The sequence below is a fragment of the Idiotropiscis lumnitzeri genome, chromosome 6 (genome assembly GCF_059441095.1).
Source record: "Idiotropiscis lumnitzeri isolate Australia: NSW breed Sydney's pygmy pipehorse chromosome 6, RoL_Ilum_1.0, whole genome shotgun sequence".
NCBI classification, from domain to species: domain Eukaryota; kingdom Metazoa; phylum Chordata; class Actinopteri; order Syngnathiformes; family Syngnathidae; genus Idiotropiscis; species Idiotropiscis lumnitzeri.
Window position 1 is genome coordinate 12,458,500 of NC_142396.1, and position 22,839 is coordinate 12,481,338.

Sequence of the window (22,839 nt, forward strand, 5' to 3'; positions counted from 1 at the left end):
ACCTAATTTTTAGTCAATGAGTCTACAAACATTCAATTAAATAAATACTGCAATTGGTGCTGTTGTTAAAAAACTGTTATGACTACATTTAGCCATTTAAAAGTTCTGTTTATTGGAGCATTAAACGTGAATTCCCCCCCCCCATCCTTTTTTTTTGCAGGTGTTTCCAACCGTGGCTCACAACGTCACGTTCTAGTAATTTACGGCTACTGAACTGTACTATGCAGTACTGTATGCTCCCTTTTGCAAACACACACGAGGAGTTCAGGAAACAAATGTTTGTAAAAAGGAAGCGAGGCAAGGAAAAGAGCGGTGAACTGATGTGGTGTCACACCCTTTAAAGCAGAAGTTTATTGAACAGAGGTTGTGCAACAGACATTTGAGGTACATGATATGGGTTCTAGTGGGGAGGGGGGGGCGGGCGAGCCAAAGGGGAATGTGCTCCATTCAAACGTCCAGATATCACAATATTTATGGGTCAAAATGACAGGTGTAATTCACACACACGCACATTATATCAGATCGCAGACCAAAATAGGTCATTCCCACATTGGGAATCCATATTGGCGGACATTCAGGGTGATTGTGACTGAATAAAGCAACACGTGTACTTTGGACATCATAGGAACGTTGTTGTAGCCTTTGTCACCCACAACATGTCAGATGTAGCACCAACATGAGCAAAACATGCTAGAACACCCCCAGAAATGTTCCGACCCCCCCCCCTCCCTCCAGTATGTCCAAGTGGAAGCCGAACAACGGCACATCCACTAAATGCTAGTTTTGTTGTTTTCTATTCTACTCCAGGCTCCTTAACTGCAGAGGTATCGATGATGGATTGGTTTGTTTGTATGAGTTTTTTTTTTGTATGTAGCCAGTAATCCTGAGGTATAGGACATATACCACTGATGCAGAATGTGACTGAAGAAAAAGAGCAAAATAGATTCAAAAAGGGGGTAAAGGAGACATGCTATCTAAGCAAAATGTCAAACTGTACAAAGAACATTTCCAGTCGAATACTCATTTCATGTTCTTCTATCACCTTCTACTTCGTTTTTCTGAATTTATCTCTTAAGCAGTAAAATAATTATATTATAATACAAATGTTTATAAAATAGCAGCACACTCAAGTGACACATCACAACTCTGTAATGTTATTTTGTATAAATGAAACAAATTCATAGCTTTTAGCAGCGCAAAAAGACAACAATAACTCAATAAAAATATTGACATTTTTTTTCTTGATGTCTTCACACCTCCTCTGTCCTCTCTTCACTTTGGAATACAGTATCTCTAAATCTTAGAAAAAAAACCCTTTTGTGGGTCTGGTCACCCCATAAAATATATCAAACACAAATTGAAAGTGTGGTTTCAATATATAACACACGCAACAAGACATTGCAGGAAAGACATTAAGTTTGGGTGAGAGCTTACATCCGGCAGAGGCATAATGAAGGAGGGCAATTTTCAAAAAACTGGATGTTTTGGCAAATCAAATCGCCAAAATCAAAACAAAAACATCCCCACATTTTCTTCAGTCTGACAACAAGCAATATCGTTCATGGAAAAAAAAAAAATCAAGCACACGTGAAAGTCCAAAAAAGAAAAACACGGTGGTGTCTCTCTGCCTGATGAACCCCCTCATCGATTATTCGAAGCAGCAAAGCTCAAAAGAGGACTGAATGACACAACATGGCCTCACACAATGTTGTTGAACATTTCTGCAATTTCAAGCCAGCACCATAGAAAGTGAACAGCCACTAAAACACACATCACTTGTGGTGGTTTGGAAAGTTAAAACAAACAAAAAAAAAAAACTCATTGGCCTCTGTAGAACATGTGCAAATATTGGATGTTACGAGCACCCGAGCGCCGCCCTGTGTGACACGACTGTGGCTGTGATGCAGATAAATAGAAAGAAATATTCAAGTACAAAAAAAAAAAATCTTGACAGTGTAAAGGAAAGCCACAGATGAGGGAACTGTGTGTCTTGGCCTTTGTTTTTGTTCCAATCCTTGGAAATGGACAGACTCCTTGGATCAAGTTGGTCTTTTCTTGAATCGGAATGTTCGTTTTGATTGGAATGTCCTGTTTTTATGGGACTCTTGCTTGACATAGGGGGTGATTGGGAAACCAGCCCTCCAAAGTAAACCAAAGAAAAGGACAAAAATAAAAAGTCAAATCAAATCAAATAATATACAAAGAAACACCCACCCACCTCCAAATCACCACCAATTCATTTTGATGTCATCTCCTGGGGAGCATGTTCTCAAAGTGCTTTGCCATTGAAATCAGATAGGGAGCTGAACACAACCCTATGTGGGACTCCAGATGCATTGACAATATCTTGTACTCCTCCAAGCAACAAAAAAGGAAATTCATCCACATATGATCTGGTAGCCTTAGTTCCTCATTTCGCATCCATGTAAATGGAAACCAGTACATTTTTTTTTAATTAAACTCAATTATCTGTGTTATAGTACACCTCCATAAAGAGAATTGTAATCCCACCCAGTCATTCTGCTCTCAAACCTCAAATGGGTGTTTAATTCATCATTCAGCCACTGGCTGTACATCAGCAGCATGCTCCCACGTCCCGACACTCCTCGCCATTCTATTCCATTCATCCATCCAAACTGTCTTTTCCCATTCTTTCCACACCCTGTCGCCTCCCTACTTATTATGAACACAGGAGTCCCGCGTCCTCCTGTCTTTTGAGGCATTGTCCTCTCCGCCGTTCAAATGTGCTCTAAAACGCTTCGTGTTGGAGGGTTCTGCACTCCACGACCTCCTTTGACTCAGGAAACACAACACTGTAACACCATGTGACAATATGTGGTCATATATATCGTTAACAGAATGGCAGTAATAAAACAAACGCCTAGCATGACCTGTGAGGCTGAGGTTATTAAAGACTTTACAAAAATGCTCTTGGAAGGGCTGCGAGTGAAGTGAAGGTTCCTTCACTCAAACACACTCCGTCTCATTCATAGCCCCACGATGCAGCAGTTTATTGCTGGCCAACAACAGACCTCGATGCACTGCTAATGAATGAAGGCAGTGACATAGCATAGATGCCCCGTTATACTGATAAACAAAGTATGTATGTAACCTCAGCCTGCTCCTTAGTCTTCTAACATTGTAAGTGCCTCACGCCTTAGAATGTTTACTGCTAATTTAGATACAGGATCCCATTCAGACCGCTCACATTTGGACACACACACGTACACACACGGACACACACGGAGGCACGCTGAATCCACTAACTGACCCACACATACAAGCAGCCTGACAAAGGAGCTTATTGATCTTGACTACTCAAAATATGTCAAATAACATTATTACGACTAATAATAATTACTACGACTACTGATGATGATTCAAATGATCCTGTCTCATCCCTGGATTTGGGACCCACCAACGTTGCACATACTGTTCTCAAGGCTTCCTCGCCACATCTCACTGATGGTCAGAAGATAACATGAATATATATCAAAATAGAGAGCGAGAAAAGAAAAAAAAAACCTTAGCCCATACTTTGATCCCACGTATGCAACTTTCTGCCAACCAGCTATGTTTACAATATAACTTAATGATCATTCTATACAATCAAAGGCAGAATGCAAATATGATTGGTTTCCCTTCTGTATATCCAAGGCACCACGGAGCATCACCGTGCCCCAAATCTGTTGCTTTTAGATTTAAAAAGAAAAAGAAAAAAATCTAGATTTCGTGGGCAGGCGTTTTTTGTCTTGAAGAACAGAAAAAAAATCTACAAAAAACTAGCAAGCATTGTTCTTTTTCTTTTAAAGGGCTTGTGTTTTTAGCATTTTGTTTTTTTTGTTCTTTTTTTCTGCTTTTAAGAAAGTTTTTTTTTTTTTTCATGATTCATATTTTTTTGTTGTTGTAAATCCTGCGCAATGAGGCCCTCTTGTGGTTCACAAGTTGATGTCACGGACGTCTGTCGGGGTGGAGGACTGATCCAGCTCGTCCAGGCCTTTACTGCTCGGGCCTCTCTGACTCTGCTGCTGCTGTTGCTGCTGCTTCCGGCCCTCGCGCAGACTGCTCTCTAACACACGCTCGATCTGCTCCTGGCACTCTTTGAGAACATCCTGCAATGTCACAAGAGACACACACAAATTCACAATGCTGTTGACTAAGCAAAAGTCGATCACGTCTACAATATGTCACCTTTAAACTTTAGAAGCACAAACTGAAAATTGTTACAGAAACCGCAGTTTCGTTTGTGTTCCAGTCAACCAGATCCATATCAATATATCTGCCTGAAACCAGAGACTTCTCTGCAACTCCCACAAGCAGGGAGGCTGAAGGGCAGACACGATGCAGATCCAAGCATTACGTCAGCCCACTGGGGGTGTGCGACGAAAAGCGGCCCTACAGCGCCACACACGTACACACCTGTGCCTGCCTTCCCCAACCATGCACCCAACTATTCGCCAGCTCCTCAGCCATTCCCAAGCGCTGAGAAAACAGAGGTAACCTTGACAACGACGTCTGAAAACACAGGTAGTACCAAAGCTATGTTAATTACATCCACCTCCTGAGGGAGCACAAAGGTGGTGCCTTTTTAACGAGAGCCAGTCCTTGTGCCTGCCTGCCTGCGGGGGATCCATGGGAGACCCGGCCGGCTCGCCTTTCAGCATCAAAGGCGCCCGTGCAATGTGAGAATCCACCTGGGAGAGGAGCCTCTCAACAGCACTGAGCCCTCATATCTGTGATGGCTGGTCCACAGAGGGGGCGGACGGGCAGACGGGTGGGAGGGGGGGTCGAACTGTACGGAGCGGGTGGTGCTGACTTGAATAGATTGTTCGCAGAAAAATCCCACAGATGTTGTAGAAGCATTTGTTCACAATTGAGTGCGCTAATGGAGAACACTAACTTCTCGCTGTGTGATACTCAAACAGAAAAAAAAGTTCCTTGTGTTCATTGTACCTTATGGAGTGATGGCTCAAGTTTTTTTTTCTCCTTTTTTTTTTTTAGAAAGCTGCAGCTAATTCAGACCTGAAAAGCCAGTGTTATAGTTTCAGATGCCGCCAGGCCAGAAAGAACCAACACATAACTCAGAACAGAGTTACTCTTCAGGAGCTGCAGTGCACACGGCTCACTGACAAAAGGTCATGATGTCAAAGGTCAAACAGCACACTAGATCACAAGCTAAAACATGCATGAGACATTTTTAAGAATTGGAGTCCAAGCTATTTATGCCTATTGCTTTTTTTTTTTCAAGATTTAGGGGCAGCTTGAAGTAATTGCAACCAGTAAATCTTATTTCGTCAACACTGGTGGTTAGAATCCGGGAATATGGATTTGATTTAGACTCGGTCAGATATGAAGGTAACCCAAATAGCGTCCATCCTCCGAGGGGACCACTAACATGGACGTGTGCACAAACACACCCACTGCACCCACCAACATGCCCCAATGGTCGTAAAAATCTCAATTCCTGTGAGAACATTAAGCAAAGCTCCAAACATGTAAAGCGACTGCCTGTGTTTTACCGCAAGAATGCATGCCTTCAGTTCTAATAAGACACTCTCACAGTCTCTGCAGCGCTTTAGAGCGGCAACTCCAACGACTTGCCAAGCCTTATAGGTTTTATTTGAGAAAGTTTAATGACTTCAGCGTGTGACTACTGGAAACATTGGTAGCATTTTCGCGGAAGGTCGAGGTGCTTGCAAAGCAAAGCCCAACAGCGACCAATATGGCTGAAGAGAGAGCGCTTCAGTGAAGCATCATTTGGCGCCGCCTCAACCTGGACAGCACATGAGGGTCTCATATTCCCTCCATGTTGTTGCAGTCCACCTCAAGCATTCATCATATTGCAACAATCTGTCTGTGTGACAAGGCAAGCACATTATTCCTGGGCGGCCTTTGTGACACGAGCAGCAGGGGGAAGTCGTGCAGACAGACAAAACCAAAAGGAAGAAATGTGTGAAGCCATGGAATGCGTTTCAAGTGCCGACTGTACCACACAAGGCTGGATGGTCAGAGCTGGAGCGAGCACACACAACAGGCGTCACACTTATCTCAAGAATCTTCCAGAAAGAGGCTGACAGTGGAAATCCTAACTATAGAAAATGCCATCATTCTTTCTTTCTGTGGCCCAAACAGCTCACTTTGTAAAGCATTGATCTTCCAAAATAAACACGTTTGGCTTGCCGTGGTGACAGCCATTTTGCAACTCAGAAAGAGTGTGACTGAAAGAAATCTGAAAATTCTTGCCTTCCAGTGAGATGAAACTGAACTGCATGAATATGTGTGTGTGTGTGTGTAAAAGTTCACAAAACCAAAAAATAAAATCATGCATGATGGCGTACAAGACATCTTGTTTCACTCGAAACAGTGGTCATTGTCATTCAGCAGTTGTGTAACAATAATGTTGCGACAATGGCGTGCGAAGCTCACAGATGCCCGGAACGAATGGCTGTTTCCGATGCCCTCGAAAAAGTATTTTGTCACCAGGAGAGGGGGGTGCGTGATGATTATTGGTGGTGAACGAGTTTCAAAATTGAACACCCCTAGATTGGCAGATGCCGGGACCACTGCTTTGTTGGCCCTCCTCTCTGAACGCCTCTTGTTGTGCAATTAGGTTTCTTCAATCTTTTATGATTGAGAGATTCTTACACCAGAAAACATTATTCGTTTGACCTTACAGTTTCTACAATTTCTCTTTCTTTAGCCATCACCATCATCTACCCTTCACAGCGAGCAGCTTGGGAACACCAGGTGTGTGTGTGTGTGTGGGTGTGTGTGCATGACGTGACACACATTTTTCCAGCAGCTCAAGGTGGTGGCTGGGCTTTGTCACATTTCCATTGGAAAACCGCAGCTTGTGGATACCGCAGATGCCAGCAGGGTGCCAGGAGGGGGCGGCCTCGGCCATGATGCCATTGGCAACAGCGGCAGCGTTGGCAAACCCCCCCCCCCCTCACACTTGGCCTGGCTCTTGAGCTAGCTTTAGCGAAACTCTTTCGCTGGACAAATACAAATACAGAAAGTTACGTGTACCTTTGCCGTTTTTTTTCGAAGCGCCACCCTGGTGACTGCAGTCAAAATTGTCATCAAGAAACCATAATCTTACTTTTGCAAACAATCTCTGACCGTGTCAATGAATACATTGGAATTCTTTCAAAAGCAATACGCAACAAATGTGTGTACATTCACATTTTCTTAAGGCTGCGTCTCACCAGCGGTGGTCTGATACAAGTTCTTGAGTAATTTTACAAACCAAAACATACCCAATATGTTTACTTTTGGCTGTCTCCTAAGCAGTTTATACTTAAGTCCCTCATATATGTTGAGTTAGGAAAGGTGCCCTCTGCTTCGCCTCCAGCCTGCGCTGCAAAGCACGGCTTGTCTGGATCGAGGAATGTGGAGAGTTGATCATAGAGCCATAGAGCGACTTAATTCCCTCAAGTCCTGAACCGTGCAGTCTAAACACACTGAGGTCCTGTGCTGCTCGGGCTAACTATTTGTTTTTCCTCAGCTGGTGAACGAGACTTCACACAGCACACACCCGAGGGAACCATGATTTCCAGCCGGGATGCTTTTTGGAGGAAAAGGAAGAGGCGGGAGAGGCTTGATTGTCACCACGCAGGCCTGATGGTCCACCTCCCCCTCCTCCTTCTTAGACGCCTTTTGGGAAAGGATTTAAAAAACTAAGGTCGGTGCGACAACTATCTGGCCCCTGTGTTGTGAGCGCACACAAATTCTTGTCCCAACTAAGTCAACGAGTGCAAACCAAAGACTATCATTCTTGAAGCACTTCACTTGATTCGGGCTCTCGATGCTTCTCTGACGCCTTGATCTCACCAATTCAAGATGGACGTCTTGAAAATTCAAATAAAATTAATTTCTGACTTCCAATGCTGCATTCCGTTAACTTCCAATGAGCTAAAGCACGTTGAGACTTGAGACTTCCAGCCGCATGATGAATGCCAGGTATCGCTAAAGGTCCTGCTGCTGTTTGGACTCGTCTAACCCACCACAGCAACATTCCCAGGATTGTTTATATGAGGAGGCCCTACTCAGACGAAAACCTGCCACTTGCTTACTAGTCAGGTTTCTGACAAACATACAGGTAACAAATGTTCTCTTACTTTGATTAGACGTCGTGGTATGCCCACTGCCAAGGCGATGAAACTACATCCAATCCAAAAATATTACAAACCCTAAATATGATGTTGTATAACACTGTAAACTACAAGAATAAACATGTTGCTCGAATAATGCCTCGCTGAAGTATCTTTGGCAATGCACAATATGTTATAGATCATTTATATTTACTCATAAATATCCAACTGTCTCTATTGGCATTAGCTGGTCAGCTCTCCGGATAGCTATCATTTTCCAAACACAGGTCTACACAGGCAAACATAAACTCACCACTTCTGTATTTGTGATTTTGGCCAGCAGGTCTGTCAGACTGTCCCCCCACTGGGATTGGTTCACTGAATCCAGCTGTAAGCCGCAGATTGCCGCCCCAACACTTCCGGTGGCAATCATGGATGGAGGGTACATGGCGAATCTGAAATCTGTCAAGGAGGGGAAAAAAAGCTAATTGAGTAAACGTGGCAGTGATGCTGTAATTTTTTTCTGTGATTAATACAGACTTATGTTTAAAAAAAAACAACATTTTTTTTGTAACTCTTAATCCCCCCTCAAAATTCAAAGGGCTTTTTTCTTTTAAATTTCAAATGACATTATTGAAAACAGAATGGTGTGTCTTTAAGGGCACATAGAAAATCATCAACGATTTGAAGATTCCCGGTGGGTTACATTTCGAGGGCCAAGTATTTGTAGTTCAACAAGTTAGTTGTAGAAAAAGATGCGCGCATTGTAACTTCAAACCAGGAATTAAATGACTCTTTTTTTGTCAGAGGATTATGCATTCAGCAGGTGTCGTTTCATAATTTCACGTTTTAATTAATACGCTCCACAAAAAAAGTACAGGCATGCCAGACAATACTGCATGATTTGTTAATCTAGCAGTCAGTCGATAAATAATCCTTCTATTGCGCACAGTCTGAACGCAGCGCTCGCTAATGACCAGCAGCCTGGATAATGAGGGTTCACTTGGCTTGTAAAGGAGCTGAAAAGCAGCCGCCCTCCCTTACCTCCCCTCCAAACCCGCCCCGCCTCCCTTTCCCCCAGGCCGGACCCTTTTCTTCCATCTCCTGAGTAAATCGTGTGCTCGCTGAAAAAGCCCCATAGCGCTTGGAAAGGGAGGAATAAAGAGGCTCAGTGCCTCTGCCAATGCTCACTGCTGTAGGTCCTTTTTCCACGTGTGGTCACAGGCGTGCGTCTCAAAGACCAATAACCTTGTTAGCTCCCCTCACTGTCATTCATAATGCAAATGAGACAGCTTGTGAACGGGCCAGAAGCTCGAAAAGGCAAGGCAACTGGCATACAGGCGCGAGGGAGGGGGGCACGAGAGAGAGAGAGAGAGAGAGAGAGAAAATCAGCATCTCTCCCTTGGCTATTCTCTCTGGAAGTCTTGCTCAACTTCTACCTTTCTTTTTGGAAAGCACACGGCCCGCTCGGGGGCCACTGAATGACACACATGCCCCAGGCTTTGTCGCGGCAACAGGCGGTGGTTTGCGTTGGCGGCCCTCCTATCTTTTAGCATATTAATAGAGTGGCGGGCCAGCGAGAGGGAAGGCAGAAGAGTGTGACTCCATTGTCCGGAGTCATCACCTCATTTCACCCAATTGAGAGACACAGCATCCATCCCCTGTGTGCCGATGGCAATTCAGCGAGACAGGCCGGACAAAGAGCGTGGCCGGACAGCGGGGGTGCGGGGGGTCAACATCAAGAGGAAGATGAAGAAGGAGGGATGGACAGAGTGGCGACAAGGCCACGAGGAGAAAAGACGGGAAGGTGGTGGGCGTGATGGGAGAACGTTGGGGGGGTTGACATCTCTGCTGCACATCACTCTCAAGTCTGTGTCCAGACCCTTGTGAGGTTTTGCAGGAAGAAAAGAGTTGCCCTCCAGTGACCCTCACCTCCTCTCCTTCCCCCACAAGCATGCCTCTGTTCCTGGGCCACCTATGGGCTGGGGCAGCGGGCAACGGGAGGAGGCAGAGGCAGCCTGCGCATTTACATATTGCCATATTCAATTGCAAAGCAAACGGCATGCGATGGCTCTGAAGGAGATTTTTCTTCCTTCGTTTTTTCCTCCAGCTGGAATCAAAGAGGTGGGCCCTTTGATAGCTGTAAAGGCAGCCCCTCGCTGCCTTTTTAACATGCGCAGCCAGGCGTTTTCTCATCGTGTGGGCTCAGTGTTGACAAATAAATGAACTTATTATACACCCCTGTGTTCGTGGCTGGGCCTCTGCCAAGGGGCGATTTATTAAAGGCCACCTCGAGCCAAGAGGAAAGAGCACACAAAGACCCTCGGCATTACATCACTGCTGTAATAGTACAACTTTCTCCAGGGGGGGAAAAGGAGAAAGACATACATGGATTTACACCATGTGTGATGTGAGAGCCCGCCGACAGACAAGGGAGCACACCTCACAGGCAAGGAATAATATACTGTTCGACGGCACATACAGTACACGGACGGGCGGCAAAGATCTATCGTCGTTTTGTGGCTGAGCGGAGTGGTGGGCGGTGGGCTGCAAGCGAATTTTTTTTTTGCACTCCAGACAAGGCAACAACAAACAAGGCCGTGCGCGTGCAGCCGATACGGCCCGACGCGCCGGCCTGTTGGCGGCGGCCTGCGGGGCAAAGAATGCTCGTATTTTAGGAGCCGCTCATTGATATTCTTGTTGAGGATAAACAAGTGTATGTAGCTGAGTGGGGACGCACGCCTCCGATGGAAAGCTCTGTGTAAGTGTCAGCGGCCGCCTCGTCTGGCCAGCACGTCTCTCAGACCCTTCAATGGGCCTTTCTCTCGCTGTCTGCAACTCCATCTTCTCTGGCCTGGGCTCACATGGAGTCTGCTGCCCCTCATGACACACTCCTTGCGGGTGGCTGCAATGTATGCACATTCAACTTGGAAATTAATGTACACTGGAGAGTTGAACACCAGCCATCCAAACTGGCAGAAAATCCCAAACTCTCCTCTCCAACTCCCTTCCTGTTTTTCCAACGCATTAACTCAAGACGTAGTGCCCGTTGAGCAAATTTGATCAAGGTGAAAATGAAACATTATTTTAGGATTGCTATGCCGCTATTGACACTAATGCATCGTCATTTTTGCGAGACGTTTCACAGAAAGACCAAACTGTTGTCGAGCCCGTGTGGTTCATGGCATTGCTCCGAAGTAAATTTCAACATGTCTTTTGAAGATTACCGCAAGACACGATCGCAATTCAGGAGCGACAAGGAACATCTGACTTGAGTGCCGGTTATCATTATGAACCCGCGAGACAGCCACGCAACCATCCGAGTCACATGTATAAAATTTCTCTCCATCTCCTCTTTATGTTTTCACCCAAAGTGAATTGTGACTAAATTCATCATCACTATCAGCAATGTTTATCACGCAGACTTCACAAGAGGATGTTGCCTTTTCAAACACGGCAATGAATGTAGCAGCATCCAGAGAGAAATTCCCCTTGCGCTTGTGTTGTGAGTCAGACGGCCACATGGTTTTCAGTGGGTAGCTGATGTAGGGAACTCAGGACATGCCACAGTGTGATTCACTTACTCTGTCACACGTTTGGGCGCAGGCTACTTCCTGCTTCATCTGTTGCCAATGTGGCGGCACCGGACATGATCCCACATATCAAGGATGTGAGGATAATTGGTCGGAGGTGCTGGCTAATTTGCTCAGGCTCTGACGCATCCAGCGTGAAGGAGTTTTTTTTTTTTTTTAACGATAACAAACAGCAGTAAAGATCGTTTCATTGACCACATCTGAGATGAATCATTCATTTCGAGACCAATGTGATGAGTGTCTCCATGCCGACGGCATTCTGGTCCAGTGAGATTGGCATCAAAAGGGACATGAATCACTGAAAAATATTTGCACTGTTGCGTAGAAATTGCACGCGCATATTTGCCCACAGTGTCACCATCTTGTGGAGCTAAAATACAGCTTCAAAAAAAAGAAAAAAAAAAGGTTGTAAATTGAAAACGAAACAAAAAACACAATACTTGATTTTATCTGGTTACGTTCTGATAAAAAAAGAAAACAGCAACTTTGTGTAAATTTGAGCCGCTGCGTGGTCAATTTTCCATTTCTTGCACTATTGCGCTCAAACAGAAAAGATCCAATTCCGAATTCGTATGTCCAGCCAGTGAAATGGACTTTAAACAAGAGGGAGGAAAGGAAAAGGGTGTCTTCTATCTAGTGAATGATTAGTTTTCCTCTGTCAAACTAACAAGTTAATGATCAAGTTACTTGACAGTTCAAAGCCACTTCCTAGCCCTCCTTTCCACCGGAGGAAAAAAAAAAATCATCAAATACCATTCATAACTTGGAGATCTTATTCTTTGCTAGTTGACCCAGTGGGAATTTATATCCCAACATGTAGGACAATGGACTTTCTCGAATGGTCAACATCCAGGTGTCGCGTTTGGTCAACATGTATGACCGTCCAAAGCACGCGTAAAGGCTATTGGAGCGTGCATAAAAAAAAATAAAATCAAGGCATAATCCCTGCCAATATGGCCAGAAGATGAAGCTGAATAACCACAAGAGACAGTTTGGGGTGCATCTGTCTGCCCCATGCACCCCGTCTATTCTCCCACTTTAGCCCAATTGAATAAGAATAGACGAGGAAGCTGGGAGTGCTTGGTGTGCGTGTGTAGGAATGGAGGTTGATAATCTCCCTTAATGAGCTTGTTTCTGGGCTATTATCCGGCGGGCTGCCTGAGGGAAAGGCCGGTGTTTCCTATCAAGTGGCCCCGCGGCGCTGACCCTCAAATGGCTCTGCATATGAAATGTAAGGGCCCTATCTTTTGTCTCCTCTCTCGCAGTCTTGAGCTGAGCCCCTCAAACCATTTGCATAGTCCTGAATGGAGCAGCCAGTGTTATTAATTAATACAGAGCCAGCCAACGCCACCTGACAAAAACCCGCCGAGTGGCCTGAACGGAACTGTTTCATCAAAAGCGAGGAGCTATTAGGAAGGAGAGGCCTTATTCTCCACTTCTCCTTTCTCCTTGTTCTCTTGAAAACATAGCACTGCGGTTTTGTGCATGTTTTCTTTTTCACTAGACGGACAGCGGCGCTGGGATTTGCGGCGGCCGGTGGGTTGAATGAAACGGAAAGGCCACAGGTGACCTGTTGTCGACTGTCTTGCAAATGTAAATCCTCCTGAGAGCTCGCCTCCTTGTGCTGCGTCTTCGGCTCTTCAGACCGGCTCGGAGGATGCCTCCGGGAAGATTCTCACCAGATAACACAAGATTTACGTCTGGGAACGCTGAGCAAAAAGGGTTTCGAATTCCCAGATATCTTCAGCGCATCGAATTGTTGACTCACTCGCGCTCTTCTCTTTCTGCGTCTTGCCCTCACTACTCTATGTTTGCCGAGTGCATACATAAATAAATGGTCTGTTGCTAATCCAGCACTATCTGCGGAAAGGCTCTCTCCGAAGACGCATTGTCAGGAGGACTCGGCTCGTAAATTCACTTCCACTCCCTCGATGAAGCCATTACGGACAAAGTGCATGCTGAGTCTTTCACAATGTTGCTTTGAGAATAGCGACTTCCACTGACATGCTGTCATTACACAAGAATCTACACCACACTAAGAAAGTCGGTTGGTCCTTCTTTTTGCTCCAGCCTATCGTTCACAATAACCCCTGCCTTTACATTAAAAAAAAAAAAAATTGGCAATCTTTCATTTTAACGCTGTGCAACTATGCTTTGCTCTGAACTACTGGAAACCAGTAAAATGAGCTATTTCCCAAGAGAGAGGATGTCAATGCTTTTGGTAGCATCAATGAAGTGTCATCATTAATATTATTACATCACTCCTCCGGCCCTGTTGGTAGCTTCTCAGTTTTGAGGTGATGCAAAGCGAAGGTGCATGACCTCAAACGCTATCACGTCCTCCAGCTGTGGAGACTGGAGATATTAAAACATGCAAACCTCCTGCATCTTCTCCACCGCCATTTCCAGATCAAGTTGAAGGCTTGCGTGTCCCTCCCAGGACTCACTTGATGTTTGATCGTATGGGAACAATCCACCTCACAATAGCCCACCAAGCCTCAGCACCTCTCCCAACCCCGTGTCACATGGGAAGGCCCCTCAACCAGCTGAGTTTGCTTTGAAGTGTTACTGGACGCTACAGACGAGCCTCCAAAACAGCGCAACAGCGCCTCATACCAGACTGTGACATGACAGATGATGGAGGACGCCTTAACTCTGAAACATCTTCAATGACGTAAGTTTCATTTGGAATATTTTCCACCATGTGGGTAATACATCTCTCTTAAATTACATCAGGCCTCTGAGCTGAGCTGCACTTTGATACGGTGCTCGGAAAAGAATGTGCAAAAAATCGATTGCGACATTGGAAATGTATGCAGTTGTGGACGATATTGTGGAAAGCTGCCAAAAAGAAGAAACTTTGAATGCATCAAGGCATACTAAAAAAGAACACCAATGATGGGAAATGAGTCTCATGTCTTTGAAGACACATTTTTATTCTTTGGCTTTTGACCCAACTTGAGACTCTTCTGCTGTTTTCCGGTGTCTACTCTAAATGTGTTAGTAAGATTAATTTGTATTTTAATTTACGGCTTTGTCTATGTTATTGAACTATTGCTATTTTATGTTTGTTTCAGCTGCAGCTGTTGTGAAATGCGCTATACAAATAAAGTAGTATTGCATCCAAAACGCAGTAGTAAAGTCATCATTACAGTAAATATTTGCGAGAAAAAAACAACTTTTTTAATATAGTTTTACCACTACCGCACTCTTTTAAAACATTTAAACTTCGTAAAACAGACCATAATTATTAAAACACTTTGAAAAGTCATTCAAAATTTATTTGAACCAAGGCATTATAGTAAACACTAACATTAAAACTAATATTGAAAAAAAATTTTTGAATAAAATAAGGACATTTTTTTAAAACAATGAAAAAGAACTGAAACTATATCTCAAGTTTATAAAACTAACTAAAACTAACAATAATTAAATAATGACCTTCGTTTTAGTCTTTATCAATTAACATGCATAAGTTTTCGGGGCCCTTCCAAAAAAAAAAAAAAAACGTTTATTTCAGTTTAGCTGTTAAAGTCTATGAAGGTCAAATAGTCGCGTGATAATTGTTGTTTAATTTCACAATAGTGACTTGTTTTATTATTTTATTTTTTACTTTCAACAAATTCATATATTTACAAACAAAAACTAAAACTAATCAAAACTAAACTAAAATTAAGCTTTTCTGAAAAAATAAAAACTAATAAAAACTAACAAACCGGCTCTAAAAACATTAAAAGTAACTGAATTTCGAACAACAAAAATTTAATAAAAAAAAACTATACTGTATTATGAAAAATCTAAAACTACAATAACCCTGATTTGAACCAACCCCAAAAATATTGCGAGCCTACAGTGTAATGAAACTACTTTGTCTTTTAATTCCTGCATTAAAAATGGATATGTGCATTTAAGAGGCAGGGCCTGGTGGGCTGACGTGATTTCAGTGAGTCTGTGTTGGCGCTTGGATTTGCGCTCCAGCTGACAACAGCTTTGTATGAGTATGCTCATTGTATTTCCATGTTTTTCTGATCTCTTAAATGCAACGTAGCGCAGGTGTGAATAATGAATCATGAGAAAGCGGTGGAACAGCTTATTCACCATTATGTATCGCATCTGTTTTGACAAATGAGCACTGCAATATATGACCGAGGCAATCCATGAGCAAGCGCGCTTGATTGTGACCTACCTGTGGCACAAAGGGCGATGAACGTCTGGACATGTTTGCGTATAAGAGTCAGTTTATCCTCAGGCAGCGGCAGCCTCCTCACTATGTGCTCGATGAAGTCGTTCGGCGTCACTGCAGCCAGGTTCCACTTCAACTTCCCCAACACCACCAGTTCCCATTCCTGAAGAAAAGGGGACACCGCAGGATTGTGGTGACGGACGTTGCGGACTCAAAAATTACATTTCATAATAGGCAGAGGAGACATTTTCACATTTTGAAGTTGTTTGGGTAAGCGATGTTAGTTTAGGTTTTTACATGATGTATTTTCTCTTTTATACAAGGAAGTGCTTCAATTGCAAAAAACAGTTTTTGCGTTTTAATATCCTTAATGTTGTCTCATCTGACTTCCTTATTCTGTTGAATTAGCCCTCTGTTGCCATTCTAACAGCCTTGTGAGCATGCCGTATGAATTCTGCCTAGCAACAAGTGGCCGTGCAAACATGTGACGTGTCTAATGACCAAAACAATTCAGATCGACATTGCTGTGTTTCCTAGACTGATGAAATGTATCAAGTTTTAAAAGAAATGATTATTTGTGTTTGTATTTATTATAGCATTGGAGACAAATATTGAAAGCTAAACCTGCATTATTCACGGAATTACCTAAAATTGTTTTCGTACAAAAAATAAATAAAAATAAACTAATCTTGTGCAAAATCACAATAATTTGCGTGGGTTTTTTTGGGTTTTTTTACAGCCTGACGCCGAGAAACACAAGCAATGTCACCAGCTCAGGTGACCTCACAACAGTGTGCTCCCTCCCCACTTGTCTGTCTGGCATCTGGGACTTTCCTAAAGAGGCCCAGCAGAGGTTCCGCTGTGTGTGTACGGAAGGGAAGGAAGGCTGCGCATTGGGAAGAATCAGCATTTAATCTGTAGTCAAACATTGAAAGAAATGTAAAAACACTCTTAAGCGGATTTCCTCCCACACCAACCATTAAAAGTCATTTGGAAAATCTCTGTAAATCCACCATTGTCAAGTGCCAAACAGGCCTACAATTCATATGTATAAATGCCTTGTCATCACACATGACATTGCTGGAGCAGTACATTGAGCGGGGAAGACGCATGCTGCTGTCCATGTGATGGTACATGACACTAGGTGTGGTGTTCTCCTGTCTTTGGGTGTATTGTTACTTTCGCTTCCTCGAGCAGGAGGTGATTAACCGAAGAGTTGGTGACTAATTTAGGAAAACATTTAGTGGTATGGTTCCGGACGACTGCCTTGTGACTGCAACCACGTATGCTGCTCATTTTCTTCCTCGGAGAGACCGCATGGTCTCAGTCATGAGATAATCCAACATGCTAGCCGCTGACCTTGTATGTTTTTTTTTGTTTTTTCTCCACTGACCTTTTCAGACATGCAATGTTCGACTTCTGACACTCAACGAAAAGGAGCTGTTGCTTTGTCTCAAAGGATGACTTGTATTATTAAATAAGGCAAAATTGGAAGCATCGCGTGAGCAACAAGATTATCCTCATGCATTGAAACCTATTCCACAAGTGCGGCTCCACTTTAGAATCGATGACAAAAAAAAAAAAGAAGAAAAAAAGTTTGCAACATAGCAGAGCTGAATGCTGAGTGGCAGGTTGGCCCCCACTTCCTTCTGCTACTGCCTTCCTCTGGTCACACCTTCTTTTTAACATTGCGGTTCAATTTACAAGAAATTCTTACGAAAGATGAGTACGGAAGTACGGAAGCGTATTGCATTCACTTGAGAAAAAAAAACAACAAAAAACTTGTTTTTCGGAGTAATTTTTTGGGCCTTTGTTTTTTTGTATATTTTTTTCTTCTCTGTTTTATGGAGTATTTTTTTCTATTTTTCTGCGTAATTTTTTTCTCTGTTTTTCGGAGTAATTTTTTTTCTGTTTTTTGGACTAATTTTTTCTGTTTTTCTGAGTAATTTTTTTTTTACCTCTGAACTCCAAGTGACGTGTTGCCGACTCGCTTATGGCGGACTCCTCCCCGCTTACCTCAAACTGCCTTCAACTTTATACTTAAACCGGTTCAATTAAGGTAAGGCAAGTACAGTAATTAGTAACGCAAACATTCGTTGCATTTTGTGCTTTTTAACTGTACACTTTATGTAGTAATACAAATTTGGGACTACATGTCCCATAATGCCTTGTATTGAAGTGTTGTGGAAGGAACTTCCGGGTGATGACTAAACGAAGTGTTAACAAGAACACATTATTGAAATCATGTCGCTTGACATGCGCCATAAAATGATAAAAACTTATGAGTAAAGTATACAGTTAAAAAGCACCAAACACAACGAATGTTTGCGTTACTAATTACTATACATGCCTTACCTTAATTGAACCGGTTTAAGTATGAAGTTGAAGGCAGTTTGAGGTAAGCGGGGAGGAGTCCGCCATAAGCGAGTCGGGAACACGTCACATGGAGTTCAGAGGTAAAAAAAAATTACGCAGAAAATAGAGAAAAAATTTGTCCGAAAAAAACAAACAAAAAAACTCATAAAAACAGAAAAAAAATTACTCAGAAAAACAGAACAAAAATACTCCATAAAACAGAAAAGAAAAAAAATTACATATAAAAAACAAAGGCCCAAAAAAATTACTCAGAAAAACAAGTTTTTTTTTTCTCAAGTGAATGCAATACGCTTCCGTAGTAGAGGACCACAAAAAAAAAAAAGAGAGAAGAAGCGATCACATGCACTGAGCAGCTGATCTCTGTTTCCTGTATCTGCATGACAGCCAAAATACTGCCTTATACAGAAACACTGAGAGGACGCATCAGGAAACAAACAGCAGAGGGCCTCAAAAGTTAAAAGTTAGGCATGCTGTTTGATGGAGTGCACCTCTTTCCCATGCTGACCATATAGGTGCGAGAATGGAAATGAGAGCCCGGCGTCGGGGAGCAGTCAGTCACATCTGAATTACAAAATCAGGCCTCTTTCACAACACGGGTAGGGTGGACTGTTGTTTACCGAGGAATGTTTATGTAGCACTGCGGGGCTTCGTTATCTGATTTGAGACTGGCCCTAAGTAATTGCTTTGCGCAGGTGAAGGCAGCTGCGGATATCGCAAGCCTTCGCAAACAAACAATTGTTCTCTCGACCCCCCCCCCCCCTCCACGATTACGACAATCATGCAAAACAGAACCAGCATGACATAACATGGCATCATGCGTGTGCATCGATGGTTATTTTTGGATGGAGGCTGAACTGTAAAAGGCAAACTTGGATTTCTCTGTGCCTCTCTCCCACTCTGACAGGAACAGAGTCAGAAGTTTGGCCGCCATTCAAGATGACCTCGTTGCTCTGCGTGTGCAAATATTTGCCGCTAGATGGCGATGGAGACCATTAGACAGACTTTAAAGCCCAGCCAGAGGGGTATGTACAGTAAGGAGCCCCTGTGGAACAATTCACTTGTGTGTGGCATTTGCGTTTCATTAAAACACAGACTTAAGTGCACCCTAGATTACGTTATTATTTTTAAGGGGGGGGGGAGTATAGTTCAAAATATTATAAAACGAAAAAATAAAAAGGGCGATTAAAAAGCTGGTGTTGAGCAACTGGTGACGTGATGTTGCTTACCAGCAGTTCTTGTGGTTTGATGGAGTTATCTGTGTAGATGCAAAGCTTCTCTGCAGTTAATGGACGAGTCTCTTTCAATTTGGATGCAAGAAACATGCAAACTGCTCCCAGCAGCTGCAGGTTACACTTTTTGGTGGGGACCACTGCTAGAAATCTGTCTAAGTAGTTCATGGCCAGGGGAAAAACTTCTTCCTCGCACTTCTGCTCCTCACAAACCTAAACAGAGAGAGAGGGGTGGGGGGGAGAGGGAGGTGGGGGGTAGGGCACTTAATAAATACAATACAATACAGCGACGATCAGTGACGTTTACTTTTATTGCCCAGCACTTGAAAAGCATAAATAAGCTTTAAATGACATATAAAGGCGCATTCAAATGCGATGACACTCAAAAGTTGGGGACCAGCCAAGAATTTGCGTTCGGTCCCGGTCGGTTGCGACATCACATTTAATCGAAGTGATGATTTCGACAAAGCATGAATTAAAGTGTAAAACATGTCGATAGAGTCACATTCCTGCAGTTCATTCACTAAGACATGAATTCAAGTCACAATCGAGCCGAGCCAGAAAACACCCCGCTTGTAGCGCAGCACGCGGAAACACTTTTTCTTCATTCGTCATGTTTTTCAAAAAATATTTAAAAATAGAAATAAATTGTCCGGATGCATTTCTTTTGCACCATAATAAGCTACAACGCCTTACACACCATATCCGACTATTCCTATCCATCTTGTTCTTGGATTTATATGAATAGAATGTCAAAATACAAGGCAAGTCGCATGAGGCTGGGTGGCGTGCGTCACCAGCGAGCCGACATATTCACTTCAAAAATTAATTAAAAATATTCAGTACGTCGGAACTTGATTAAATTGACATGAAAATAAAGCGGAGAGCCTCGGCAATGTTTGAAGTTCGATGTTAGTAGGAAATACGTGAATTAAGGTCGACTTTTGAACATAATTCCTGCGTGAAGCATTGCGAAGGGGGAATAGCAAAGGCGCAAATAAGGCCCTCGCCCTTCCTCCATTTCAAACAGATACCCCAAAAGTTTGCAACGTTAAAACACTTTATTTCTCCAGTATGAGGACACATAAGTTCGCCCTGTGCCATAGCCGACGGGTTTTAAGTGCTGTTATTGTGTTTATGACATTGTAAAGTCCTCTTAAAAAGCACAAGCGCTCCTGTAAAAAAAAAACAACATGGCGAATCGACTAGCGCGGTGCTTGGCGAGTGCATACGTGTGCATGGAAATAGTCCGTCTATCTTTAATAAAATCATTACAAATATTCAAAGCAACTGCAACATACAACACTACTTACACGAGTGGCAAACATTTGCAATTGTTACGTACGGAAGGTGAAAGCAGCGCAAAGACGAGCGACACGAGCGGACTTCAAAACGCCGAAAAGCTCGTAAAAAGCCGACATTTGCCTAAAAATGAACAAAAGTAGCCACAAATAGTAAGTTTAGTCCGTCAATGTTACAAGTAATAGCAGCACCGAGCGCATGCGGAGCATTTTAAAAGGACACAACAAGCTTTGTGTGGCGTTTATACCTCCAACATCCAAGTGGCGACCATCCTCCTCATAAAGGGCTGAATGTCTCTCTGCACCCCTTTAAAATACGAATATTGAGGTAGAAACCTCTCCTCTATGGTCAACAAGCTCTGAAGGACTCGGTCATCACAAAGGAGGTTCGGATCGGGACGAGCCCGTATATTGGTGTCCATTTCGAGGCAGAGCAGCTCCATGGCGTTTGGCTTGAGTCACAACAAAAAAACAAAACAAAACAAAAAAACAAAAAAAAATAAAAAAGAAGCAGGATCACTGTATGCGAAGTGTGTCGGAGAGCAAAAACACACCGTGGTAGAAGGGAAAGTGTACAGGAGGCATAAAAAACGAGGCGAGACTGCAGGGGCTCCGTCAGCGTCGTCCTGCCTCTCGTTGTGGAGAACTTTTCCTGTGTGTCCCCTCAGTGCGCCTCTACTTGCATCAGGCGCATTTCAAGGCTGCGCTGCAGGCGTGCGCAACTGACGCAATTCACTTCATTAGCTCCGAGCAGCACACGCATGGCTCTCTCTTTGCTTTCTTTCTTCTTCTCTGCCATGCGTGCACACACAGCTCATATGCCTCAAATCAACTTATTCACAATTTTACCCCCAAAAGTTGAATAACACATGTTAAAGGGGCTTGATTATCTTTGGAGCGTTGACTTAAAAATGGAAAAAAAAAGCTTAAAAACTCCAGGGAGGGACCTAATTTTCTTTAAGTTTTCATTTTGATAAGAAAAAAATTCTTCACAACAACCATGGATCTAGGCTATGGCCATATATATTTTTAATTACTCAGTTGCTGTATGGAGGACTTTTTACAGGGATTCTGGTGAACAAAGAAGGGCTGCCATGTGCTTCTCCAGAACAGGGCAACGCTAAAGCGGCACTATAAAAAAACTTTTCGTCCGCTGACGAAATATGGCATGGACAAGCAAGCGTGGAGATATAGGAATCAGTGTGGTGCGTTCACTAAGCAATGAGTTAAAAAAAAAAATACTGCCGAAAGAGATGAGAATCTGCATGGGTAAATATGTTAATCCCCCACACATCCCCTATTCTTCTTGGGCGACTTCAAAGCTGTGAGCAGTGAATGAAGGCCGCAGTGCATCAGGGGAAGACTGTAAAATCCTCCCAAATTTGTAGCTGGTCTTTTCCATCAAGCTCCTATAGGCTGCATAGCTCTTGGGAGAAAAAGCAGGGGAAATGTCTCTTTAAAGTCCCCCCCCCCCTCACTCCCTCCTCCCCTCGCCTGTCTAAAGTAGTTCCCTCCACCCTCGGCGTGTATCTATTTGCATAGCCAATAGTTCCTCAGAGCTGGACCAGGCTGGGCGATTGTTACTGGGCAGACTTCCTCTTACCTTCCTCCCCCTTGCCCTGCCTCCGCTGGGATGCAAAAGACACATGAATGAGTGGAGCAGCTAAATATGTAATTGCATGGAGGGACTACAACTCAGATATATTTATATTCACAAAACACCTTGTAAAAACAATAGAGCGGAGAGTTGATGCTAAAAAATAAATCGTTCAAATCTGAGAGAAAAGAGCGACAAAGAAGTGCGCTGTTATGGAGGCAGGTGCTCCAAACTGTCCGAGAGTCCCTTCCTGCCACTGACGCTTCCTCCACCTGCATGGACCACACCTGCGGGTGTTTGCACACTGATAGACATCTCTCGGCATGCAAATTGGAGGATATGCAGCCCATATTTGCTTATATGCATGCCTTGCCATGTCAGAGCTTGCCTCCTAGAAAAGTGCAACCGGAGTGAACTGACTTTAAAAAAACACCTTCCATATTTGTTGTATATTTCTCCAATATGTT

At 43.4% G+C, this 22,839-nt stretch overlaps 1 protein-coding gene across 1 annotated transcript; it reads right to left on the reverse strand.

The window, feature by feature from the left end:
* Positions 1-318: 318 nt before the first annotated feature.
* ccnd2a (cyclin D2, a) lies at positions 319-21,731 on the reverse strand. The gene is made up of 5 exons (XM_088298917.1): positions 21,024-21,731; positions 19,472-19,687; positions 15,873-16,032; positions 8,407-8,555; positions 319-4,112 (listed from the first exon to the last, which is right to left on the reverse strand). Exons 1-5 carry the CDS (start codon positions 21,216-21,218, stop codon positions 3,939-3,941), a joined length of 894 nt encoding a protein of 297 aa, XP_088155043.1. The 5' UTR covers positions 21,219-21,731; the 3' UTR covers positions 319-3,938.
* Positions 21,732-22,839: the final 1,108 nt, after the last annotated feature.